General features: G+C 34.2%; 1 protein-coding gene across 1 annotated transcript; it reads left to right on the forward strand.

Annotated features, from left to right (window-relative positions):
* Nucleotides 1–1,006: 1,006 nt before the first annotated feature.
* LOC110375923 (uncharacterized) lies at nucleotides 1,007–27,488 on the forward strand. The gene is made up of 5 exons (XM_021334224.3): nucleotides 1,007–1,493; nucleotides 12,956–13,042; nucleotides 19,925–20,117; nucleotides 25,044–25,294; nucleotides 26,993–27,488. Exons 1-5 carry the CDS (start codon nucleotides 1,160–1,162, stop codon nucleotides 27,070–27,072), a joined length of 945 nt encoding a protein of 314 aa, XP_021189899.3. The 5' UTR covers nucleotides 1,007–1,159; the 3' UTR covers nucleotides 27,073–27,488.
* Nucleotides 27,489–27,598: the final 110 nt, after the last annotated feature.

The following is a 27,598-nucleotide window of genomic DNA, read 5'->3' on the forward strand; positions in this document are numbered from 1 at the left end:
ACTTAATCTTCTTACTTATGTTATAAACTCCAAGTTAATGCCATATGTTGATATGTATAAATTCATTCATTAGTTTTTCAATGATTCGTTTATTCTTCTTTGACGCAAAAAAATAAATCCTTTTTGATGAAACTTGGCAGCAATGTAACGTAGGTACATCAGAGCTACATATAGGACACATTTTACCCGTGCGCGAGAAAAAGTTCCCTGGGGAAGCCTAAACAATGAAGGGAAGCTTTTCTTATATAAACAGCATTTAGATAAATACAAATAATGGCTTTATCACCAGGTGGTGGCCAGTCAGATAATATTTCACTCAAATTACTAAATCACCAAATTGATTGATGTTCAGAAAAATATAAATACAAAATGTAATAAATCTACTTAATCTTCTTTTAAATATGGATAAATATATCTCAAAGAAAAACATATTTACGACTTTACCGATGTTTTCAGAATTTCACGTTTTAATAAAATAAATGTGTTGTAATATTTGTAGATTTAAGCTTGTATAATTTATTAAGTATATCATTAACTAAATTCAAAAAATCTTTTTAGAAAGTTTTATGAAAAGGGCTGTTGTATTCAATGTTTTAGAATAATAAATGGTCGGCACCAGTTCAGGGTTCGAATAATAGAAAATATATTTTGAATGTAAGTATTGTTAGTTTGTTTTTATTATTATAACCTCTATAAAATCCAGACCCAAATAAATGTTTTTTTTTTCAAACAAACTATTTCACAGAATGGCCCAAATTATTTTGCTAACCATACATATGAAAGTAAAATATTGATTCACTATACCTATTAGCGACGTATACCAAAGCGAAACGAAAACATTTTTTATGTCACACATCAATAATTCGCGATAAAGCACCTTAAATGTGCGGATCACGGAAAATTCTTGAACAAAAACGTGTACAGTGGAAAGAAAAGTGGTGTAGCGAACATACATGCAAGTGAAGAACTCGATGAAAAAAATAATGCACACGCCGTCCGTCGTGGTCAGTGCAGCGTGACGCCAGATAAAAATGATCAGGCAGCCATACAGGGACTCATTAAACCAGTAGCCATCGATGCAGATGGTTCGGAAGGCGTGACCCACAAATGGATTGGTGAAGACCTGTGACACAGTGTTGTGAAAAAGACATAGGTGAAAATGAATCCCCTTGCCCTTTTGGTCGCTTTTATGCTGATGGGGGATGTTAGGGCGATTGTTGAACTGAACTGTAGTGATAATGCTACGTGTATCGATAATATGGCGAAAGAGATTTTGAGGAGTTTGAAGCAGCAGAAATCTGTGAAGGTGTTCAATGTGCTTACGATAGAGCCGTTGAGGACGAGGCAGGCGAGGTCAGAAGACTGGTGGCTGACGAATTTCTTCGACAGCCACGCCTTCAGTTTTGACTTGAGTGATTATACCTTCAAACTCGCGCAAACGGATGGAGGCGACGCCTTGGATTTGGAGATCTATCAGGGAAGAACTGCTAAAGGTAGGTGTTCAGTGTCTTATAATTATACTTAAAAACAATGTTGTAGAGGCCATAAAAGAAAATTCTAAAACTAGTTAAGTTTCTAATGAAAATGAAGCCTTGGAACAATACAACGTAGAATTTTAATTTAAACCTTACATTATTTTTATGGAACGTAAAAAGTACAATAAATTTAATTAGCCTGACCGTTTTAATAAGTATTTTTATAAAGAAAAACATAATCAAAACCCTAGGTTAAACAAACCAAGTCGTAATTCAAATTAATGTAGGCAGCTCATTTTAAAATATTGAATTCATTAATCTCATCTTTTAAGTCCCACGTACTCATAAATTCGTCATGATTAAATTCTCACAATCCTTATTAAAACGTCAAACCTAGATAACGTTATAGTATCAATTCATAAAAAGGTTGGTTTATCTAGATTTTATAAATCGCCATCTACAGTACCTATTTCTTCAACTATAGCAACTTTGTTATAAGTATCGTAAGCTTCTTCATTGAAAGCATCATCATCATCACCATCAATCATAGTGTCATCAGACTATTCACTACTAGATGTACGCCTCTGCTGAATAGCATTATGTATTTCATCATAGGGAAGTTGCAAATTCTCTTCCTTCTTCAAATCATGTTTGTGACCAACCACTATATTAAAAAGAAAGTTAGAAACAGCCAATGAATTATCAAGTGCAATCAGATTAACGTTTACTGTGTGCTAATTCACATCTGCACCACGCTTCGTTTGACGCACCAGACCGTTACCATTTAAGGCAATGTCTACAAGATATGATTCTGATATTGTTGGTTCAAGTAACGTTCGTGGTAATTTATGTTTAGGTTTTATGATTAATGTTTTAAATGTAAGATATGCTGTTATAAGTGATGCTGCATCGCTAGAAAGTGCTAGTGAATTATTGGCTTGTATGATATTTAAATTATTAATAAAACTAGCATTGCAGTGAGTTGATGGTTGTTCTTGGCAGCAGATAAAGATACTGTCAGTTACTGTAGAAGCATAAAATATTAAACAAGTTGCTTAGTTGATTGTGATAGTCCAAGGAATGTTTGGAGTTCTACTGTTCTGTGTACTGTTCTACTAAGATAGAAAACATGTGCCTCTTGGGTTTGAAGTAGCATGACCTCTCTCGCTATGGATGCAGCGGGAAGGGAGATATGAGGCTTTTACTGACTAAAACCCACCTATGTTCCTTATGGAGCCCTTTGTAACATGGTCGCGGTAAATTTCGCACAATCACGCAACCCTGGTAGGGGAAATATGTTCGACAGACTAAAATAGTTTGTAACTATCACATAACTAATTTACATGTATTCTGTTATTGATTGCAAAATTTTAATCATATTTTGTATGCTTCACTATTTCCAATCACAACGATTTAATTTTGTTTTGTTCATACTTGTTTATTATCAGGAATTAATTAGCTACATCACAACCTATTGTCATCAAAATTGTTTACTGATTTATAACCGTTGCAATTTTAGATATTATCTCTTCATTGTTGTGATGAAATGAGTTATTAGAATTTACACTAGTATGTGTTGTGCCTTATTCTTCATAAAAGTCATGATCAACAATAATTATCTCGTTACAATATACTCGTGTTCCGGCTTTCCCAAACAAGAATTCAGTTTGAAATTTTCTTTCACGAAGCTACTTAGATACCCAATGAATAATGTATAAAAAAACGCTAATCTTTGTATTTTCATGTTCAATTTTTAATTGAGCGTCTTAAGCCTTGTTTGAATATTTACAGCTTGTTTCTTCCGTATTTGGAATAATTTAAATTGCTAATCAGTGTTATTTTGGTTCTTGATGAATTTGTGAAATTGCTTTTTGAAGTTCATTATAGTCTAAAGTTACTTGGTCCATTTGCTTTGGGAAAATGATCTTGGCTATGGTGACAGTGGCTATTTGGATCCTGTTTATGTAAATGCATTAATGTCTTTGTTTTTCCTTTGAAAAACTTAAGTTCATTAAATCAAGCAGAAATCCCGACCTTTTTTAAATTTTAATGGAGTGAATTATGATCGATAGACGTTTTAGTACATTTCGTTGCTTTAAAAGTAGATCGGGTTCAGAATCCTTCAATTCACGAGTTTCCTCTCAATATGAGAACTTCCTGCATATCGAAATTCCGATATCAAAATAAAACCAACAATGGTTGTTTGTACAATTTTTGAACGCAAACTGAATCAAAATTCTGATTCTATTGGATTTGCTACATAACTATTACAATAGATTTTATTATTTTTGGTAGAAATATTTTTACATGATGGTCCAAAAAGTTGGTAAAATATCGAAAACATGGTTTGTGTTTGAATGGACAATTTGCATAGTGAAATAAACATGCTGGTTTTTTGCACTATTGAAATTGTTACGTAGGTAAATGTACTAAAAAAGTGTAGTATTTTGTACCTCAGTTTTACTAAAATGCAGCTGAGTACGAGTGTTCTACATGGATAGTCAATCCATGCCTATGTGACCTCCTCAACCCAGCTATCCGTGCGACCCGATAATCCTCTATAAGACTTTTTGCGATGACTTCTGAGGACCGTCAAATGACATTCCAAGCCCAGTCATTTAAATTATCTTCTGAAACACGGAAGAACTCGCTAAAAGAGATAGATCATACATCTACAGACCAATCGCACCAAACGCTGCTTAACTTTATGATCGATGCTGTAATTCATAGGAAAAACATTCTTATTTTTATATTTTTTCTCTAAATAATGAAATAACAATCATTATTTTAAAAAAATCCTATTCTTTTTAAAAGAGTAACCATGGATTTTCTTGCCCGTTCTTCTCCAAAGGAAGCTACTTTTGGAATGGGCTGCTAGAATCAAACCTATTTATAATTTTTGTCATTTTAAGTGCTTGTAAAGGGCTAAATTAAATAAATGATTTGACTTTTTTAACAATTGATTCTAAACCCTTGTCCGTATTGGATTGTAACATATCGTTCCTATACATCATTTCATTATCAGCTACGGGCTAAAATCAGCCCCACGCATCCTTTGTAACCCTCTCTGAAAGGAACAATTTAACAATATCTCAAACAATACGCTCAATAGCTTTGATGTTAAATTAATTATTGTTTGTTAGCATTTCCATGTCGTTTGCAAACAGCTAATTATAATTATGGTATAATTTAGTGGGGTAATTGTGTTTTAAGTCTATAAATAGGATTTACTGCAGTTTTACGCACATGGAAATGCGACATAAATACAGCGACAACACAACTGATGAACTACAAAGAATAGACATAATACATATAACACCCAACAAGGCAACCAAAACAACCCCAGCCAACAAGTACGTATGCTCACACAAAATAATGTTGACCGTACTGGGAATCGAACCCACGACTATTGCGCCATTGAGAGCGTCATATTTCACGATCTAGACTAGTACAGAAAACTTACAAAGTAAGTCTTCAGGAGGCAAGCCGTGTCATATGATTTTATAAGTATTGTGCCAACTACATAAGCTACAGAAGTTTGCTAGACTCAAAACTTTAATTTTATTACTAACTTCCACTTGAACAGTAGCGTTCCGTGAGAATTACTCCGTGCACTTGTATAAAAAGCTAGCCATAGACTTCCTCGATAAATGGGTCGTCTAACACTGAAAGATGATATATCTAACAATGATAAATAATGGAGTGATGGATGGATCAGGCGTCACTTTTTTTAATAAAAGATCGGTCGAATTGGTCCAGTACTTTATGAAATTAGCGCGTGCAAACAAACTCTTCAGCTTTATGATATTAGCATAAATATTCATATTATTGTGATCTGAGGATTATCAGTTGGCACCAGTTTTAGCTAATAACATTTGGAACAGCAGTTCAAGTTTAACATAACCATATCGGTTTAGATTTAACATACCATTGAGACCACTTTACGATGCTCTTAGGAATAATGTGAAACTAACTATTTGCTGTTTAACCAAATCTGTAGTTTGGTTTAATTTGTTATTGTTTGTAGTTGTTATTAGTCTTCATCTTGCTTGTTTACGATTTCAAAGATCCTGCACTATAGATACTACTTCGCATAAATCAATAAAAAATAAAAGTAGCTACCTGGTAGCCTTTCTAGATACTTAACTGTCCTACATTAAAAGATTTTTTCAAATTGAGCAGATCCTGAGATTAGCGCATGTAAACAAAAAAACAGTATCTAATATATCCTATCTTCTCTCTGTTGAATCATTCATCATAATTATTCCCAATAATGCCTATTTTTAACACTTTTTGATTTACACCTACAGAGGACGAGTACGTTTTTCTAGATTTCTATCTGTCTACACAATAAACATTAAATACATTTATCACACTGTATCTATACATAATATTAATTTATTATTTTATCTGGCACGACATTTGTCTGACACAGTCGTCTGTGAATGTAAACTCACCTAGCATCGATCCATTACATCCATCCATTACATAACTTCATCATCTTCGCGAGCCTTTTTCCCAACTGTGTTAGGTTCGGCTCCCAGTCTAAGCGGATGTAGCTGAGTACCAGTGCTTTACAAGGAGCAACTGCCTATCTGACCTCCTCAACCCAGTTACCCGTATATACGTAGCTTATGTAAAAAAATATACGTGGGAATGTCTATTCTCGTCTAGACCTTATTTTTTGTGATAACACTAACACTGTACTACGATATTTACCTTATGTAGTTATATTTCACACAATGAAAAAACTGGTTAAGTGAGAGTTTGACAATTATAGGAAGAATTCCGTATCAATTTCTATAAAACTTCTTTATCACGAAATCTGTGTTGTATGGGGAGCCCCTTAAAATATTTATTTTATTATTTTTAAGCGTATCCTTACAGTGGCAATGGAAATATATCAATCATTCAAAATTTCAATTGTCTATCACAGTTCAAGAGATACTGCCTGGTGACAGACGGACAGTCAACACAATCTTAGTATCAGGGTCCCATTCTACCCTTTGGTACGGACCCCTAAGAAGAGGCAACAGTAATATTTACTACATTTTTATTTCGGTATTCCAGTAAGCAAAGTAGGGTCTAAAACTCAATTACCTGTAGTTACTATTCGGATCTAATTTGGCAGAGAAATAATAAAAGTTTATACTATAGTTATAAAGATAAAGAATAACAGTCGTAACAGTATATAAAACATTATTATTGTTATAAAGTACTGCGAATCCTTGTTATTGTTAATGCAAAAGTGGGTTTGTTTATTTTTTTACTAGCTTGTCCCAAATGTTTCAAACGCTGTCTGAGGGAACTGCTTCTCTCATCTGGATAAAAATTAGTAGGTACCTAACCTTTATCTTATCCTGATGTGTAATATTAATTCATAAAAATCAAGTCAGCTGTTAATAGTAAATTTATTTATAAAATTACTTTATTAATCGACGCCTGTGTTATTCTACAGTTTATTTTTAATTTCATTTCATTAAAATGTGGTTTTAATGAGTTGCCTACCGTAAAAAGGTTATATACTTAAGACGTTTTCCGAAGTAAAATTCTATGTTAATGTACACTTTGTAATGGGTTTGCTTATTATGTTATTTTTTTATTGTTTTCGATTTAATGAGTAATGTTTTTTTTATTATTATTAGCTATTTCATTAATAAGACAAGGCAGGTGGTAATTTAACTTGTGTTTTCTTATATTTTTTTATTGTAAAATAAACTACATTTGATATTGTGTTGGGTAAAAAAGTATAACCTTTTAAGGAAGAAGCTTGATGGTTAATATATTTTTTTTATTTCATGTGTATCAAAAGTTTTCTTTTGGAGAAGATCTAGAATAAAAACCTATCGTTTTATGATTATATTCACTATGTAATAGTCATTGTTGTTTCTGGAATGGAACCATTTCTACGTAGCAGGTAATAAGTACGCAAGTAATTTTTTCCTAAGATAAATACCGCACAAAAACAAAACCTAGTTTTGTTTGTGTTATAATATTTATAAGCAACTTGATTAAAAAGAAGGAAAATTGAATGGAATAGTAAATCCTACTAATATTATAAACGCGAAAGTTTGTATGTATGGATGTATGGATGTTTGTTACTCTTTCACGCAAAAACTACTGAATGGATTTTAATGAAACTTTACAATAATATAGCTTATACATCAGAATAACACATAGGCTACAATTTGTAAACATATTGTTCGAAATACTAAACCTGCGCAGACGAAGTCGCGGGCACCAGCTAGTGTTTTCATAATGCTTGACATGAAGAAATAGGTAGCCATGTACCGGAATATAATTTGTACTTTCTAAGTATATCTTAGACACCAATGACTGTGTTTCGGATGGCACATTAAACTGTAGGTCCCGGCTGTCATTGAACATCCATAGCAGTCGTTACTGGTAGTCAGAAGCCAGTAAGTCTGACACCAGTCTAACCAAGGGGTATCGGGTTGCCCGGGTAACTGGGTTGAGGAGGTCAGATAGGCAGTCGCTTCTTATAAAGCACTGGTACTAAGCTGAATCCGGTTAGACTGGAAGCCGACCCCAACATGATTGGGAAAAGGCTCGGAGGATGATGTACCGGAATATAATATAAGTTACTTTACCTTACTTTTCGAACGTAGATTATTGTTTGACTAGCTTCCGACAGAAGTTTAATCTGCGCCCCACGGACACTATTCCGCACACACGGATAAAAACTTCACTTCCTCTAAAAGTGGGACAAACTGAAAAAATAATCCTGAGATTAGTACGTCTAAACAAACATTTCAGCTTTGTAATATTAAATATAGCTATACTATATACTAACCATTAAACTACTATGCAAATTCTGCTCGTATCGGGATAAAATATAGCCTATGTTACTCGGGAAGAGTGTAACTTTCCAACAGTGAAAACAAACCAGGTTCAGTAGTGTCGGAGCCTTTATTGCAAAAACCAACAAAGAATGTATATACATTATACATACATATGTACATACGTATATAACACATCAAAAAAAAAATAGAATCCTTCCGGTCTATATTTTAACCAGCTTAATTGTAACATTATTCGACGTCTCACTTAAGACACATTAAAATTGGTTTCTGTCTAAGATATATTTCCTTTTTCTTCCATCGTAAGTGAACGTGAAATTGCCTTCCTGTGGGTATCGTCTGGGGTACATTTCAGAATATTTAAACATCGGTTACCCTCGTTTTATGAAGATTTAGTACAATTCTGTACTGATGGATTGCAGACATCGAAATGTACCCTTGGGGAGAATTGTAGAATTAGATATCTATTCTATAAGGAGTATTTGACATTAAGCTTTGATCTGAAAAAAATAATTATGATCTTAAATACGGATAAGTCTTAAATCTTTGCGTTGGGAATTCTCATTTAGAGACAACCTACAGTTTTTGAAATGATTTGGACTTACACAATCGCCAATTCATAGGTCAACCAACATTCACAAAATAAATGGTAGAATACAAATTAACTGGAACTAGACTGAGTTCTTAATCAGTCCTGTAATTCCTGAAATTACAGTGTTAAATAGCCCATGTATCGAGAAAGGCTACAGGTACTTCTCATCTAGGTACGGACGTAGTTCTCAAAGAATGTGGGTAAAACCGCCAACGAAAGCTAATGTAACAAATAGTAAATCACACACACACACACACACCCATACAAAACTGAAAGTATTATCATCAAAAAAAATGACACAACTACAACATGTTTAGTGTACCGTAAATACTTCAAAGAGTCTAACAATGGATCACCCTGTATTGTCAGACCTTCTGATCCCACACAGTTCAGACAATTCCCGTTGGTATCAGGGGCCCGATTCTCCTAATTTTACTTAAGCAACATACGATTGATGTTCGACTTCGATCCAATCCCGACTCGATTACGATTGAAACGTATGTGGCATTCCGCTATTTTTTCTTTGAAATAAACGTTTTTATCCTTTTCTGTCATTCAATAATGAATCATTTTGTCTGCAAATGATTAACTATTGCAATATGATTGTAGAGCAAACTACCGTATAGACCAAAATCACTAAAAAAGCAGACCAATCCCAAACCAATTGAATGTCGTTGGAATACGATTGGTCTTATATTAGTAGCAGAATGCCCGATATGGTTAAAACTGCTATTGCGATCGAATTGCGATTCGATTTCTATTCGATTTTGACATTATTAACTTAGGAGAATCGGGCCCCAGAGTGATTCCGGTTCATTCGTTGGGAATCCCAGTCCTATTGTTGGGGAATTAATCTCTAAGGACACGTGTTTTTTTGTTTGATTCTTTTGTTGGCTTATCCTGTTTCGATTGTGACATGTGTGTAGTTACTTACATTAAACAATGACGAAAATAGAAAAACAAACATACATCTACATACTACAACAGGAAAACTTTTTTTTGTCTGTTCATTTGTGATAAACTAAGAAACTATTTGTCCAATAAAAAAAAAAATTCTTCAGTAGTAGTACAACCGAACCGTTGAAACCAAGGGAACACGATAAACCTGGACTAAAAAGCACAAAAACCAATTGAAAAGCACAAATTAAACAAAAGAATATGTGTGTCGAAAATAAGTCCAGTTCAGTATTATCTGTTAGTGCTTGAAGCTGGTTTTTTACTGAACCTACCAGAAAGAACAGACACTAGAGTAATACTAAAATAAACTAACAAATCTTTCTGCTATTCCATAATAAAAATTAACAGTAGGTACCAGAAGTGAGGCTTCGTTCGCATTTACGTTGGGTATCTTCCTTTGACCATCAAAACCAGCTTAAGACTATCAAGCAAATTATAATGATAATGCCTTTTGTCCCCTTGAACTGAGCTTTAAACCAGGTTCAAAAATTGGTTCCAATGTTTGTACCAAATGTCAGAGAACCAATAGGTTTTCTTTTATATTGTAAGGTTTTTCAATTTAATAGTGTTTAAATACTCTTTTGATTGTAAAAGGTTTTGAGAACTGGCAACTGACGTCAGACGGAACGCGGTTTTTTTTTTTTTTTAAAGAAAACAAAAGAAGGGGAAAAAAGTCGGGACTTAGCTGGTCGCATTTTTTGCTAGCGATATTAATTGTTATAATTTTGTAATTGATTTTGATGATACGGAATTGTAACGCTAGAAATAAATACTAAATATAAACTGTAAAAGTAAACTGGTATTTCCTCTACGAGAATCCTACTACTGCAACCTGAAGGAGATTTCTTACAATATATATTTGGAATGTACTACCTTAAAACTTATACCAACGTGTCTACAATTGTAAGTGTAACAGCGCTTTCACACTAGTCGGTTTTATCGCATATACGCACGGATTTCCAACCTTCTAAAACGTTTCGCACGATTTCAGGCGTATTTACCGGTAGTTGTCAATTGTTTGTTTTCGTTCGAATACGCGCGATACCACCCGTACGAACGAAGCGTTGCCATGCGGAAAAACCGAGCAGAAAATCCGCGAAAAAGGGCTGTAATGCCCGAGTCACACCGGAATGGTAGCGATGCGGCGAGCACTTTCAGTGAGAAACAATTTTAATCCTCAACTAAATACGCCTCGGTGCTGCGGGCGACCGCGCAACCTTTTCAAGCGATACTTGTCTTCTAAGTATGTAATTAAATCGATTAAATAAAATTAATATAACCGTGATAAAATCCGTAAAAGAAGTTCTATTTAAATGTCTAATATTAGTCAGAAATTATCAATTTAAGGTTAAGGTTTAAAATTATTTCACACTGAAAGTGTAGCTGCCGACCGCTGGCATTCCGGTGTGACTCGGGCCTTAGAAGATTCTTTTCATACAAATCTCACAACTACGAACTCCAACCGTTGCGTTGGTAACTGTTAAAGTCATTTCTATTGACGCTTTGGTCGAACAGTGGCTCCAATATTGGTACCAACGTGTAGCCAAGTGAGTTAAGCCTGTTAATACCCGGAAGGAGAGACCCAAGCTGTCATAATACGATTGTCTCTGAGACCCGAGGGATCAGAAGATGGCATATTCGTATTATGGGTAGTTTAAGTTTTGGGCCGTTTGGGGAACGGAGCTTCCGCTAACGGAGATTTCGTGTTTGCACTATCTTGAAAAAAGTTGTTGAGAAATTAAATGCATCTGTGCACCCTGAATTGAATCAAATCAAAATACGTTTATGCGCGTTCTTGACGCATATAGGACACAAACAGAAGCGACTAACATGTAACGTCAATCGGCGTATGAGCTAAACTACATAAGTATTTAAATATTAAATGTCTTGTATATAATTAAATATTCATTAGTTACATTGAATAATATGTAAGGGAGAATTTTTAACTGTCGAGAACCAAATCACAACCGGCCGCGTACTTGGCGCAGATTGGTCAGATCGGCGATTTGTCAAATCGTAAAAGCTTTTGTGATAAAGCTTATCGAATAACCATCTCCAATGTAATATTTATGGATTGATAAATGAAAAAAAGAATTAATATAATTGCATAATGCGGTCAACATAATTTTCCATCATACCTACATGTAATATCATACTTCCAATTACTTTTTAAATAAGCTTTATCAATAGAAAGACTAAACACATTTAAGGTCCCACACAATTCACGATTTCCATACAAACATACAGTAACATCTTCTTTCAGTACATAATATAACATTTATCATTTTGGCATTTCACTAAACAAGCGTTTCTTTGTATGTCGCACGGAGTAAGAAAAGAAGACTGGAGATGCCATAATGCAGGTAGGTCTGGCGCCTTCTTCTCGGTCAAATTAGTTCGAGAGGCATGACTAAAATGATCAGTTACGAGTGAACTTACGAGGCGTTTGGGTTCTTTGGGACATCTGTTGATAATTGTTGGTGTTACAAAAAATGATCGGATCCAAAGAAGCTCTAAAAGCGCGGAAAAGGTAATCTTCCTCGTCCTGTGAACACCTGCATTTTGGCGCGCTACTTTCTTAGGAGATTTTTCGTTATGGCAACTCTGCTAGTCATTTCGTTCTCCATGGTATGTCGTGATATTTTTGTCGTGTCTGTTGTTTTGAACAATTTGTCAAAACGTCTGGAAATCCCTTGGTGATAAGGAGTGTCCTATTGTGATTAAAAATGTCGTTTGGTTTGGTTTTATTTTGCTGTGTTGGTTTTAGAAAGGTGTTTCTTCGTTTTAAGCTGTGATAGGTTTTTGGGATGTTGTCAAAATCATCTATTTTGTCTACTTATAACGTGATCATTTTTTATATTTATTAATTTAAGAAAAAACGAGATCTGATATTTTAATGTTTCTTAATTACAATTTATATTTACTGTGTATTGTATGCTGTTATTACACAGACAATCCTTTAAAAACTAACATCAATTAAATAGTTTGGCAAATAGACGTTTGTTTGACATGTGTTTAACAAAAAGTGGAATACATCATAAACGCATGTAAGACGTCGGTTAACATTTATTATAATGTACCATTCTAATTTATAAATCTGTATTTTCCAGATGTTTCGGATCCAAACGCGAAAAAATCAAGCAGCAAAAACGAAGAAGAAAAAGAAGATGATAAGAAAGCCAATAGATTGGGTCTACGTAAGTATCATATTTTATCTACTATCTATTAAAAAATTACTTTTATTATCTATCTATTACCTCCCAAAGACGTATATCGTAGACATCGATGACTGTGATTGGTATGGCACGTTAAACTATAGGTCTCGGCTGTCATTGAACACCTTCAGCAGTTGTTACGGGTAGTCAGAAGCCAGTAAGTCTGACACCAGTCTTACCAAGGGGTATTGGTTTACAACGGTAACTTGGTTGAGGAGATCAGATAGGCAGTCTCTCCTAGTGAAATACTGGTTCTGCTGCATTCGGTTAGACTGGAAGCCGACTCCAACATAGTTGGGAAAAGGCTCAGGAGTTACATATGTTTTCAGGCCGGCCAAACACTTCACGTTTTCTGATATGCAGCTTAAAATTCTTGGAAAAATGGATGGTCCTACTCTGAAATAATTTACGAATGGAACGTACTTAGTAATTAAGTAATTCCCAAGATAAGTGCTGTCAATTAAATCGTCACAGTCATTAGGTTTATAAAATAGGTATAAACATTTACAATCTAAAAACTGGTCAAAAATAAATATTTTAGCTATCCTCTGTATTTCTACCGATTCCAGATTTCACTTTTTAAATAACATTAAAATAAAGCTTTTAAAATATCTAAAGAACATTATACTAGAAAATTCATCAAAAAATACCTTCACAAACAAAATAAACAGTCCAACAGTAAAAGATGTCAATCATAGCATTTTTATGTCAAAAGATAAAGAAATAAAGATATCTTTTATAGACTTGTCGGGAGATAAGTGACCGTTTACTCAATACTAAATTCTTTATTAGTTTGGACCATTTGAGCGTACATTTTTATTTTGCTTGTAAATAAATAGAATTTGAATTCTTCTGCTTTTTCTTCCTCCTGCCCTGTTCCCAATTTTATTTGGGGTCGGCACAATATGTCATTCTCTTCCATTGATCCCTGCCATACTGACACTCACTCCCTTCCTATTCATGTCATCTTCCAGGCAATCCATCCCTCTTTTCTTAGCTACACACTATATTTCAGATAATGCGTAGTTAGGGGCAATTTAATGTTTATTGTATTATTACTACGCATTATCTAGCTTTCATTATCATCATCCCCCTGCTTTATATATAATTACTCCCTCATTATCATGGAGAACAAAATGACTAGTGGAGATGTCATGATGCAAAATATCACAAGAAAATAGCACTCAAAAATGCGTGTATTCGCCTTATTTAGAACCCCCCAATCAATCGAATAAATCTTTTACAGATTGGTTTTGACATTTGACATGGAACCCGAACGCCTCGTTAGTTCTTGTAGCCGATCACGCCTACCGTGGGTACTTGACATGTAAGAAGGCCCCTGAACAAGCTTTTTTATGGCATCTCCATCTTCTTTCTTTCCTTCGTGCTCATTACGAAGCTACAATCATTCGGTAACAAAGAAATATTTAAATAAGTGAGCATTGTAATACAAGAGATAAAGGAACCTTAGTGCAGATGTGTCTTGTGGCCAATGAAACACACACATGTATTGTTCCAAGAATTCCTGGAAAATCTAATATAGGAGACAAGACAGCTTCCTGTTTTCAGATTGACAACTCGAGCAAAATACATGACACTACCACTTCTAATTTCTACACAAAGGACCTTTGAGCGTTCCTAATTTAATTAACTACTACGAAACGCGAACATTATATACCATTTCCTGACGTCCAATGAAAGTGATCCATTAGGTAACGAAATGGAATCCCCAGTCAACTTCATTATCGATAAAATTACAATAATTAACCAATCAAAGCAGTGCAATATCACTCCAATAATCCAATTTACACGAAACGTCATTTTTAACTCATCAATGTCAAAAATAACGGCCAATTTAAAAAAGGAATGACACACAACTGTCATTAAATGACCAATCAACGAGGGAATGTTTGAAAAAAGAATCGAGCCAAAGAATCTTCATACAGCCAAGTTTTCATTCAAGGAGTTTCTAATATAGCGTGTGAAAGAGGCGTGCAGTAATTTTAATTGGAGAACATTTTACTTTTCTCTCAAACGATTTGAAGTATACTTAGGTATGTCATGAGATTTCAATATTTATCTGCGACTGAGCGTTCCGATTCACTGGTGGCGACTTTCCTCGATTTTTTGTCGGATTTCCATTCATAATTAACAAATTCGTGCTTACATATTCATACGTCCGTTTATGCGGTTGTCGAAGCAAGAAGGTTGCATGTTGGACGTTGAAATTAGCATATTAGTAATTTGTGATCGAGGAAAGAAAGTCGGATATTTGCTTTGTCCGTTCTCCTAGTCACGCGAAAATATAGGAACATTGTTAATTAATGGCCTGATTAATTTGTCAGTGTTTGTAATTAACACCTTATTAAGTTTATGTACTGAGTATAAAGTTGCGTTAGTAAAGGAATATGCTGAAGATATTATATTACAGGAAATGTGATACGTATTTGAATTGGTAATAATTATAATGAAGTGTTAGGTGTAATTAAGGTAATATTCTGAGGTGATAAGCATAATTTATGTATCTTGTGGAGTATAAGACTCCTTATTGATACAGACGTGGTGTCGCTTCATATTTATATTATTAACATGTCAGAACGAAATACAAGATACCTCTATAAGAAATACGAGTATATTTTAATACTTATGTATCGTAGTACATACATTCGTTACATAGAATTTGTTATAGTGTCAGCCAGTTAGTATTAGCTAATGTTAATTAACACTAACTCGACTAACTAATGTTAAGTTGGTCATACTGTTACTTACACAGGGGTACACCGCCAATAGCCTATCTTTAGGCTATCCCAAGATCTAAACCAACTACTCTTGTTTATTTTCAACATTTATAGCAAAGACCCAAAATGATGCTCTATAGATTTTACGGAAATCAGTTAATCTTTTACAAGTTACAATTCCGCAAAGCGACACACATATTTTATACGCGTTACAATTAAAAAACTGACTTAACATCCGGCTTAAAACAAAGAAAAAAGTAAAAGAAAAACTCGACACAACGTTTCACCACGGAAAAGCATAAATAACTCGTGGCTAGGAGCTCATATTTTCAGCGGGAATTTTACAAATTAACCAAAACACGACCGTGATTTATAATCTAGCTGCTTTTGATTTATAGCTGTAGGTTTTACTTTTTCTTTCATACTGTGTATTTTTTGTGGTAAATATACTTCTGTTCAATCTTAGCAGTCGTTACGGGTAGTCAGAAGCCAGTAAGTCTGACGCCAGTCTAACCAAGGAGTATCGGGTTGCCCGGGTAACTGAGTTGAGGAGGTTAGATAGGCAGTCGCTTCTTGTAAAGCACTGGTACTCAGCTGAATCCGGTTAGACTGGAAGCCGACCCCAACATAGTTGGGAAAAAGGGCTCGGAGGATGAAATATACTTCTGTTAGCATTGTCAAGGTATGGGCATGTAATGAGGACTGATGAAATACATGCCTAAATGCCTATGAATGTGGAAGAATGGAGAGGTAGAGGAAGACTGAAGAAAAGATGGATAGACTTAGTCTTAGAGACATGAATGGGAAGTAAGTGAGTGTTTGTAATGTAATGACGACAGATACATAATAATAATATGGAAGCGAAAAACATTGCGCTGACCACAAGTAAAATTGGGAACAATGATGAAAGTTGCAGTTCTGTTTTATTGAGTGTTCTTCTTCTTCTTTCGAGTCGATGACATGTCATATATTGAGACTACACTATGTCAGCCCAATATGCCGCCACAGCGAGAGCACGGCCGGATGCGCTCATTAAGTCATATTGAGTGTTGAGATATATTTCACTTACATGAGAAATCTTAGAATTAATTTACAAAAACCTTTGTGGTTGCGCACAGTCAATATATATTAATACATACATATGAATACATACACAATAATATTAATACATAGATTCCGAAAAACGAATATTAGTTGATTATGCATTGTTGTTTTGTGGAAAAAAGAATGTTAGCAATTTCCTGCTTTTTCATCTCTCACCTTTTGGCGTCTTAAAATAAACTGGTAACTAATTGGTCCCTCCGCCTAAACTGACTGAACTAGAAAATGATACCTCCACAAATATTCGCGAAAACAAAGTTATAAAACAATAACATCGAATATCTTTTATTTATTGGCCATTACTTCTCACGTCAGTTTCAGCTCTCAAATCAGACGTTTGTTTTTGTTCAAGATTCTAGAATTTACTACGTCATAAATAATGTTTTATTCGGTACGACTATTCCTTTATATTTCGATTGTAGAAACATAAATCTCGAAGAACAGAATTTATTTTATAAATAGCTTAGAGCATTGCACCAACGGGAGACGCCTTTCAAATGCCTTCCCTCTATGTAATGTACAAGAGTTATGGTAGTCATACTCATAGCTGTTTTGACACGTGGGAGTTTCTTCCCTTACGGTCAAAAATATAGCCTATGTTACTAGGGGATTGCATAGCTTTGTAACAGAGATTTTTTTTAATCGGTTCAATAGTTTCGCAGGATTCAGGGTGCAAACAAAAAACAAAAATATGTCTCCTTGCAAATCTAACACACCTCACGGTTAAATTAGCAGACTTTTTTGGATTAGTGATAAGTGCTGATGGTGTTTCCAGTTGTTCAAATGCTCTTAGACAAATACTGTGAGTGGCAGAAATATTAACACGTAGGTACCATTTCGTTTTGGCTGTCAAATTCATGTTCCTAGAAATGTTACGCCAAGTTTCAAATCGATTTTTTGATAGATTTCAAGTCCTTTACATGCATTTGATGAAATACCCTTATATGCCCATTAAACTACAGTTTATTATATAAATCGCCTAGTTTAGTTACTTAATAGCTGTTTTCCCGCGGTGACACCTGTGCTTCGGGAGTACTTCTTCCCGTATATAGATAAAATGTACCCTGTATATAATATAGGTATTACTCGGGAATATTGTAGCTTCGTAATATTGAAAGAATTGGACAAATCGGTTCAGTAGCCTTTAAACAAAAAACAAACAAAAAATGTTCCCCTTTATTATTCAAGAATAGATGAATATTTATTTATCACTTCCCCTAACCTACCTATCCGTTATAAATAAAACCTTTGACAAATAATCGAAAACAATCGAGTATTTACGACGCTTTTATTCGTTTACGATGATCAGTCGTAAAACAATGAAATATAGAAGTTTTCGCCACAAACCGAATATTTTATTACGTGTCAATTTATTGGCAATCCAGTGTAAACGTGTCATAAATTATATTTGCCGATTTTATTATGGGGTTATTCTTCTTTTTCTATTTGGTATATCTTTCTAAATAAAACACTGGTACTCAGCTGCATCTGGTTAAATTCTAAGTAGATCTCAATATATGTAGTTGGGTAATGGCTAGGCAGATGATTCTCCCCTTTTTATCTAGTTGGTGGTTAGAATCACTATATCGGAGAAAATTTCTCTGGTTAGATTCCCATCTGCACTTTGAATAAACCATTTTTGACTTTGATACCTGTGTAGGTAACAAACAGATATTATTCGAGATTATTTGTCGATATATATGGGTAGTAGATAATAACAGCTAACCATCTAATATTTAGTACATAAATAGCTATTAATAACCACGATAACATGAACTGTGTTTGTAACAAGACCTTTAAGGTAAGAAGCCATCTTACCTTGCAATATATTATTATGTAAGTGGTATATTGTTCGTATCTACCTGATATTGGATATCGATCGATATTCTCAGTAAGAACCCTTATGATAATTACTTCCAGAAATTTCAGTTGAATGTGCTTTTCATGACAATTGTGATTATTCCATGGAGAACAAAATAACTAGCGGAGATGCCATAACGGAAAACCACCTAAGAAATTATAGCGAGCCAAAATGCGTGTGCTCGGGGGACGACGAACGTTATTCGCCTTACACGCCCATAAAATCCGTCTATTATTTTCTTAATAAATCGCCAATCAATCAAGACTAACCTTTCGTATACTGGTTTTCATTTGACAAGGAACCCAAACGCCTCATTAGTTCTGGAAAACTGATCACCTTAAATTGCTTGATCTGTAAGAAGGCGCCTGACCTACCTTCTTCATAGCATCTCCGTTATCTTTCCTGCCTCCGTGAATTCTCATCACTTCATCATCCTCCGAGCCTTTTCCCAATCATGTTGGGGTCGGCTTCCAGTCTAACCGGATTCAGCTGAGTACCAGTGCTTTACAAGAAGCGACTGCCTATCTGAATTCTCATCACTTATTACTCCAGATATTAGAAAATCACTCGATTATTCTCCGAATCGATACGGATTCAACTTTCTTTGTAGCCGGACGTGAATCGATTTGACACTGATCGCAATCCAGCCAGCACTAACGACATCAACGATAGAGATTATTGTACTATTGGAATTTAGACCTTACATGTTCTAGCATTAGGTTCAAATTAGAATGTGTAGTGTAGTGTAATAGATTTTTTTTGCAATATTAAGCCGGGCTTGAGTTTTTGGCTTAAAAATGTTGGGGAAATTGTTATAGTACCATTTTTGTGGTACCGGTTAAAATTAAACAAGAATGGTTAGTGGGATAATTATTACTCTGATAGAAAGAGCAGATAAGAAGTTCGTTTGATTAACTGCAGATATCTGTAACCTATCGATCTGTGGTTTTGTGAATAGAGATTGATATAAGAAAGACATAATTTAACATGAAGTTAATGTCAAATTAAATATTTGATTACAAATAAGCGTATGGATAGGCTATATAAATCCACCATTAACTGAACTCTTACAGTGATAGATACTGTAACCAATGCAAAATTCTTTAAAAACGATACAAGTCTTACCAAAATTAATACTTAACGATCTCCTTCTCAAAATTCCAGGCCGAAGACAGAAGAAGAAAGTAATACAGATGATAATCCCGATGCTATTCGGGATGAAGTCAGCGGGGATGGCAATGTTTGCCATGGCACTAGTCACTGCATTGACACTAAAGGCATTCTTTGCCAGCAAACTGGCACTGTTGGTTACCGTGGGCATGGCTGTCAAGAAATTGTATGAAACTTATGGAAGTGGGTGAGTAATGATTTTTGAAAATATTTTGGAAAATAATGTTGTAGTAATTTGTAAATGCTGAGTAGATTTTGAAGAGGTATTTATTGAATTTGATGGTGGTGATGAAAATGTTGACAAAACTGTTGAAATAAAAAATGAAGATATAAACCTTGGAGCCGTTTCTTTAAATAATTTCATACTAGATGAAGATTTGAAAGAAGATGTATTTGAAATTAATATTAAGATTGAAATACCAAGTGATTTAGATACTAAAGTTAGTATTCTAGCTAGGATATCTGGTATGACAATTGTTCTAGTTACCAAGTTCCAGAGGGAACAATTATTTGTATGGCCCGCATGCACGACATAATATTTACATTGCGACTCCCAGTTCTGTTTATGTATGCAAATCTACGAGATACGAGAAATGCAAAGCAAGATAATAATGTTATGAACAATTCCTTGTTTTTACATATTTTATTGAAATCCAAGATACACGTGTTATAGGAAAAAAATAATTTATGGACATACTAGCTTCTGCCAGAGGTTCCGCGTGCTTTTGGATAAAAACTAGCTTATGTTTTTGTGGTAAATCAAAATCCATGTAGTAGTTTTTTGTGTGAAAGATGAATATTTAAACCTACATACAATTAGTAGATTTTTATACAAACTTGATCCTATCTTGATTTTCAATCTAATTTAATCCAAAACCATTATTTTATTCCCAAAGTTCATTGTTAGTTCCCAATTATTTATCTGAAGATACTATTCAATAACTATTATTGTATACCTGATAGATAAAGGGGTACTGTTTGCAAACTGCACGAGGCTGCCTCCCGTCTGTGTGATTTTGATCTATTGCTGGGGTCATTCATGGCTCCACGTGCATGCAATATAATTGAACAATATTGTACTCGTGGCTAAGTAACAGCCACATAGGTTGATTGATGAAAGGGTTAAGCAACACTTGGTGTATTCAGTCGTTGAATGACAATCTTTTCATGACAATTTCGTCCGTGTTTTAAGCAACGCGGTCAGTGAATGGGTGATCAGCTTGTTATGATGAGTTCTTCCGTACTTGAACCGCAACTTTTTTGAAAAAAAACGGCAGACGATTTTTCTTTTGACTTATGTGTTTAATAGAAGTCACTTACATGTTTATTGTTTAAAATCATTTCGCGATTTGGTTGATTGATGAAAGAGTGGGTCGATATTTTTAATTCCCTCGTTTAACTTTATTTTCCTGATTAATTATCTCTCTTCAGGATTTTACTAAAATATTTTCCTAAGCCCATTTATTTTTGTACCCATCTAAATAGGGGATAAATAAACCAGGTCCCCAAAATACCCATTTCTTCCACCATTCCAATTTGGGTCACTGATTGGAATTATTTCACATACCCATGGATTTAATGGAAACTGTCAGAGGGTCCCTTTTTCACGGTCCGTCAAATATAATGAGAAGGAAAGGGACACAATTCAATTAAGGTTTTTAGTTACAAATTGATTGATATTAGTTAAAAATAAATGAGGGTTGAGTTAGCGGAACAATTTATGAAAAAACATTTTTTTTTTGCTATATTTAGGACTAACTGATTTCCCGCGGTTTCATCCGCGTCCCGTGGTAACTACTGCCCGGGATAAAATATAGCCTATGTTACTCGTGGATAATGTAGCTTTCGAATGGTGAAAGAATTTTTAAAAACTGTCCAGTAGTTATTGAGCCTATTCATTACAACCAAACAAACAAAGATTTTCTCTTTATAATATTAGTATAGACGGGTGATTCAGATCGTTCTAAAAATAAACTTGATGCTAGGTAGTTATAAATTATTTTTGAGTGATTTTTTGCTATGTAAAAGTGATACTGAAATCATTAATTTCTTATTTTAACGATTGGAGATTCGATTACTAATCGCTTAGTTATGCCTATCATGTAAAATCAACGTATTTTCACTGCCATTATTTTTGAATTTTCATCATGTTTTAAAAATTTTTTATCCTTTGTCGACATTTCATCGGATTCTTCCTCGTTTTTTCATAATATTTGCGATGCTTTTTACAACGTAAACAATATGAAATTCGGAAGCTTACTTTTTTATATTTAGCTTCATGGCCAAATGTTTCGAGAAATTTATTTCAAATACCTCTTCAATATCTATTGAAATGAAAATAATTACTTGGAGTCTTTCCTTTTTTTTTGTTATTCTAAGGTTTATCATTATTTGGAAACTTATCATTATCGATATGATGATTGTAATCTTCAGAATTATTTTCATTTCTGTGTTTTATAAATATTTTTGTTTATTTGTTTTGTAATATTTTATTTGTGTTACTTAAATATTGACCTAGTGACTAATAGACAGACTCCGTTCTTACTCAAACAACACTTGACTTTGACGAAAATCTTGTTGACTGAAAATATTTTATTTTTCTCTTATACTATCTTTAACTTGTATAAAATTGTATATGTATCTACTTATTTTAATCTTCATACACTTTAGAATTTGAAAATGCCTTCCAGAACGATTTTCTTTTGCTTTTTGTCCTTGCCTATTCTGTCTTTTGGTTACTAACTTGGATTAAATTAATCGACCCAACTGCTGGTTTTCGATTGAAGAATAAGACATAATGTATATGAAGCTCTTGTCAAGTTTCAATCTCCAGTCGAAAAACTATGGATGGATCAGTTATTGAATTCCGCAGTGAGTCATTATAAATGATGTTAATACGATCTACTAAGCATGACTGGAATGACTGTTGACTGACTAACACACGAAGATATTTCACTGGAAGAAAGTTCCGTTAAAGTGATCATTGGTGTTGCATGAGATGAAAATATTAATAGTGATGATGCTAGGTGTAGCGTAACAGTTAAGATATAAGGTAAAGGAATAGATAGTGATAAAGACATAATGTAGATAGAACAAAAGAAGGGACATGGTGGGTTTCAGTCGAGTGATGAGAAATCAGGGGTAACAAAAATAATATTTACCACAATTTTTAAGCAATAATTTAAGAGTAAAAATACATTGATAATAAGTTATAAAAGCAACAGAGACAAAATATAAAGGCTTATTACAGGTACGAAAAAATATGTAATTTTCCATATTTTCCATCAATTTCCTATAAGAAGCATCTATTTTTTATATCCCATCGTTTCCAGCCTTTTGTTGAATATTTTCACGCTTCTAATAATATCAACAAAAACACTTTTCCGTGAAATGTTTCCCAGAAATTGAACATACCACATACTTAGAGTACCCGCATACTGCAGACTAAATAGTCGGCCGACAGTTGTCCGATCGATGGTTTGCAATTTTTTTAGGGAAAATCTTGATTCTAATGAAAGTTTTCAGTCGCTCTGATACCGGCAAAATACCTGATCTTAATAATGTGCGTACGACCATTCATATTCATACTGATTTATGAGCCCAATCCAACTATCGGCCGACTAAAAGTTGACTGTGTGCTGGTACTGTTATGTATAACGTGTTTCTACAAAATATTATATTATTAGTATTTTGGTGAAGGCATTCTATCGACAAGACTTCAATAAGCCCTTTTATAACATTTCGGGAATACAATATTGCCCTATGTAAAAATAGGTAGACTATCTAAAGGGTGTCTGTCTTTTGGTGATCTTTGACTCAAATTGAAATAAAAATATAAAGTATGTTACTATTTTGACATTGATTAATAGGACAAAAATAAATATAAAAGATAAAACATAGGTGCTGAAATCCTTCTCAAATAAATATAATAACAGAATAGGGCAGACAGCCAATAGATAAATCTATCATAAAGCAATTCACACACTTACCTCGAATTCGTTTTTGCTAACGTGAAAATCCTGAGATCAAAAAATTGTCTCGTCTCCTGGAACGATTTAGACTCGATAGATGTATTTTATGTCTGACACTATTTCGCGAAATTGAGTCTCCATCACTGAATCTATTTTGCTTGTATTAGAAAATATTTTCAGCAAAACCAAATCGAATAATGACGGAACTTTCTTCCAGTACATTTTATGGTTCATATATTTTTTTAGTTCTCACACGAGTTTTAGCTTTACGAATTCGTTGAATAGAAGCTGAAATATGTTGCGAAGTTCAACATAAAAATAAATTATGTTGTGTGCAATCCTGCAGTAGAAAATGAGTATAAAATAAATGAACCATTTCTATGTAAATTGAGCACTGTGGAGGAAAATGTACAGATTTGACGTAACCACACTGAGTATTATGTTTTTCCTGACAACGAGATTTCTACTGAAAAACCACTGACATTTATTTACTTTTTATTTGATATTTTCTGAGACACGTGTAAGTAAAGAATTGTTATTAGTTTCTAGACTTGACTGACTGATAAAACCGTTGCTGGAATACTTAAGACTGACTTTGAAATACTTACTAAAGATTTATTTTCATAAGTTGCAATTATTGGCACCATGATTACCAAAAAAACTAACGGGTAAACATTCGTAAGACTTTTCGTAAGACAATTTTCTCTCAAACAAATATTCACGACTATGTACATATGTGTTTCTATTTTTAAGTGAGAACTCAAAGTAATTTTAACCCACAGAGTTTCAAATCTACAAAAATAGGCCAAGACAACAAATAAAAGCGGTCTGTCTAATGGTAAATCGATGTCAGAAAAGTTACAGCACAATTTCTGTTCCTAAGTAGATTTTAATGTAGGGAACTTTGAACATTTACGATAGTTCTAGCATAGTATACGAAAATTCTTACTGGCTTTGAAGCTTGGGTCCCAAAGTATGTCAATCTTTGCAACTTATATTTGTCGCGAAAAAGAAACAATAGATGGGATTTCAGATAAAGACAGACATGATATATGAAGACTTTCAAATGATGATGACAATGTACTTTAAAATGATTTATCGATTAAACCAACAATCGATAACATTAAAATTATTTATTCCAGCGTCGGTTTACAAAACCACCCGTATCTTTACTCGCAATATCCGATCGATTTTCCGAGCGCCTCGTCGCACGCATACTCCGTAAGCGGAGTGAGCCCACAATTCGCGTCACCGGAGATGTATGGCCCCACCGCGATGGGTGCGCATGCCCAGACCAATGAGATAATACACCAGAGCGACGCGACCGCTCAGCAGTCGCAACAGGCGCCCACGTTACTCGTAAACTCAACGAGAGCGGCAGAGAGATGGGATGGTAAGTCGAAGCTTCTCAAATTTCTCGAACCGATCATTGGCGGCTTCAGGTCCATATTTGATCCAATAGCCAACGCTCTCTTCGGAGCCATGCCGGCTACCTTCAGAGGTCTAACATCCAGTGCCTCAAAACCCAAAAGCGTTGAACCTGTCGACGATGATCTGGATGAGTTGGAAATTATGAAAAAACCTAGACAGATATTAGTCCCCCAACCTAGGAATATAGCTCAGAGGAAAATGACTTATAGAAAGAATAGACATAGGCCAAAAAAGTACGCCGATTTGAAAGTGAGTCTGGATAGGTTGAAACAAAATAAAGATTTGTACGAATACATAAAAACAAAAAAGTATAAATACAACTATCCGAATACTTTTTTCTACCCTAGAGTCAAATATTTTGTGAATCCCAATACATTTTATAAGTCTAACAATAGTAGACTAATGCCATACAAAAAAGAAGCTTCAGAAGTAACTAACACAACAGTCCTGAATGATTCAGATTGGAAACCAATAGTTATATTGAATAACACATTCTCAGAGAATGTGACAAAAAACCCACGTCGAAGGAGATTTCGTAGAAAACATTCGAAGAAACGACGCGTTAGATCAAAGAGAAGTGTAGATTTCAATTCTAACTACCGTAACGTTAGTGCAAGAACATATGGAAATACAGATACATATGGTACTGGTAGAGGTTTTTTAGATTTCCTACAAATCTTTTTCGCCACAGATCCAGTAGGTAACTTAATACAGCAATCTAATGAGTACACTAAATCAATTTTTCAACAATCCTTGGAGTCTAAAGAGCCAGGGTTCTATACGGTAGCTTATAATATGGTGATGATGAGTCTAGACGTAATAGAAGGTTTGTTCAATGTAAATGAAGCTATAGAGAAACATGTGTTTGGTGATGATCATAAAGCTAGACGAAGAAGGAGGAGAAAGTATAAGAAAAAGATTGATAATAAGGCTAATGCTGTTGCTAATAAAAATTGCACAACTACTGAAAAAACTATTGAAACAACTACAGAGGAATCAAAATCTTGATTCTGATGTAACAAACCATTTAAGTTGTAATCAGAATTTTGTAAATTATTTTAGAGTCTGATATTTCAAACCTGTTTTGGAAGCAAAGGTTCTTAGCATTTAACCCTATCGTACAAAATTCTGGTAGCAACCTGATTAATATTATTTGCATTTAAGAAAAGCATTTATTGTAATTTATCATAATTAAGACCGGTGAAGGGTTTTATTTCAGGATGTACTATAGCGATATCCCACTGATGTTTAGTTTTAGCGGGTATTTTGTTGTAAATATCAATGAAAATTATTCTTTAAACCAATATAGAATTTAACTCGAACGAATTTATTTAAGATCAACAATTAAAATCACTGAGATGAAACATAATATTGCCCATACTGAAAATTATGTATTTGCAAAAAATATCGAGTTAACTTCTTACATACGCTCAGTTACTGAATTATTTGAAATGAAAAATATTCTTGTATTTTCGATATTTTAAATCCTGCCGTCATTAACGTTTACAAGAATTCCATTATAATCCACGAAGATGAAAAAATGTTCATATTGAATTTAATACCTTTCAGGAACTGAGCCTCCATAAAAATTAAGAAATCCAAAATTTGAATTGATATTTGCACTATAACGTTATATATAATCATGATCATTATGTTATAGGCTACCGGAGACGTCCAATGTTTTATGGGCAGTCGCGCGCTACTTCAGAATCCTTTTCGGCTTACCAGCACCGCCGCTGAACCCCGCTCAGACCATGGCTATGCCTATGTACGTTATGCCACAGATGTACGCACCTCCTATCACCATGCCGCCGTCCCAATAGACAAAATTGGACACCTTGGATCAAGTGGCGATAATTTAAAACCCAACATTGCCAAGCTAGATGCCAGCCTGTTGCGTGGCTTGATCCTTTTTGAGTGTAACACGTGACAGTCTGGCATTTAGCTCAAGTTTGAAAGCATTGTTTTAATCTCCTGGACCTAAAAATTCTCTTTTTGCTTCGTTTTTTTGGTTTTTGTCTCGTCCGGATTTTAAAACATTGCGAGTCCCACCCTTAAGACTGAATGCTTAACTTTGAAATGCGCGAGCCCGTCGACTTTATTTTTAATTTGTTAATGTAATTTATTTTTTAATTTAAGTTGTTAAGACTTATTTATTCAGCACTTAGTTAAATAAAATAATGTTAACAAAGTCATTGTTTGTTTCATTTGTTTTTTTTCTCCTTGATTTCAGCACAAGTATCAATGATTGCTTACAAAAGAAAAT

Source organism: Helicoverpa armigera, chromosome 21 (genome assembly GCF_030705265.1).
Source record: "Helicoverpa armigera isolate CAAS_96S chromosome 21, ASM3070526v1, whole genome shotgun sequence".
NCBI lineage: Eukaryota > Metazoa > Arthropoda > Insecta > Lepidoptera > Noctuidae > Helicoverpa > Helicoverpa armigera.

Coding starts and splice junctions, on each gene's coding strand:
- LOC110375923 (XM_021334224.3), top strand. CDS start 1,160: ATGAATCCCCTTGCCCTTTTGGTCGCTTTTATGCTGATGGGGGATGTT. Junction 1,494..12,955: donor TCAGGGAAGAACTGCTAAAG/GTAGGTGTTCAG, acceptor TGTATTTTCCAG/ATGTTTCGGATCCAAACGCG. Junction 25,295..26,992: donor AGCGGCAGAGAGATGGGATG/GTAAGTCGAAGC, acceptor ATTATGTTATAG/GCTACCGGAGACGTCCAATG.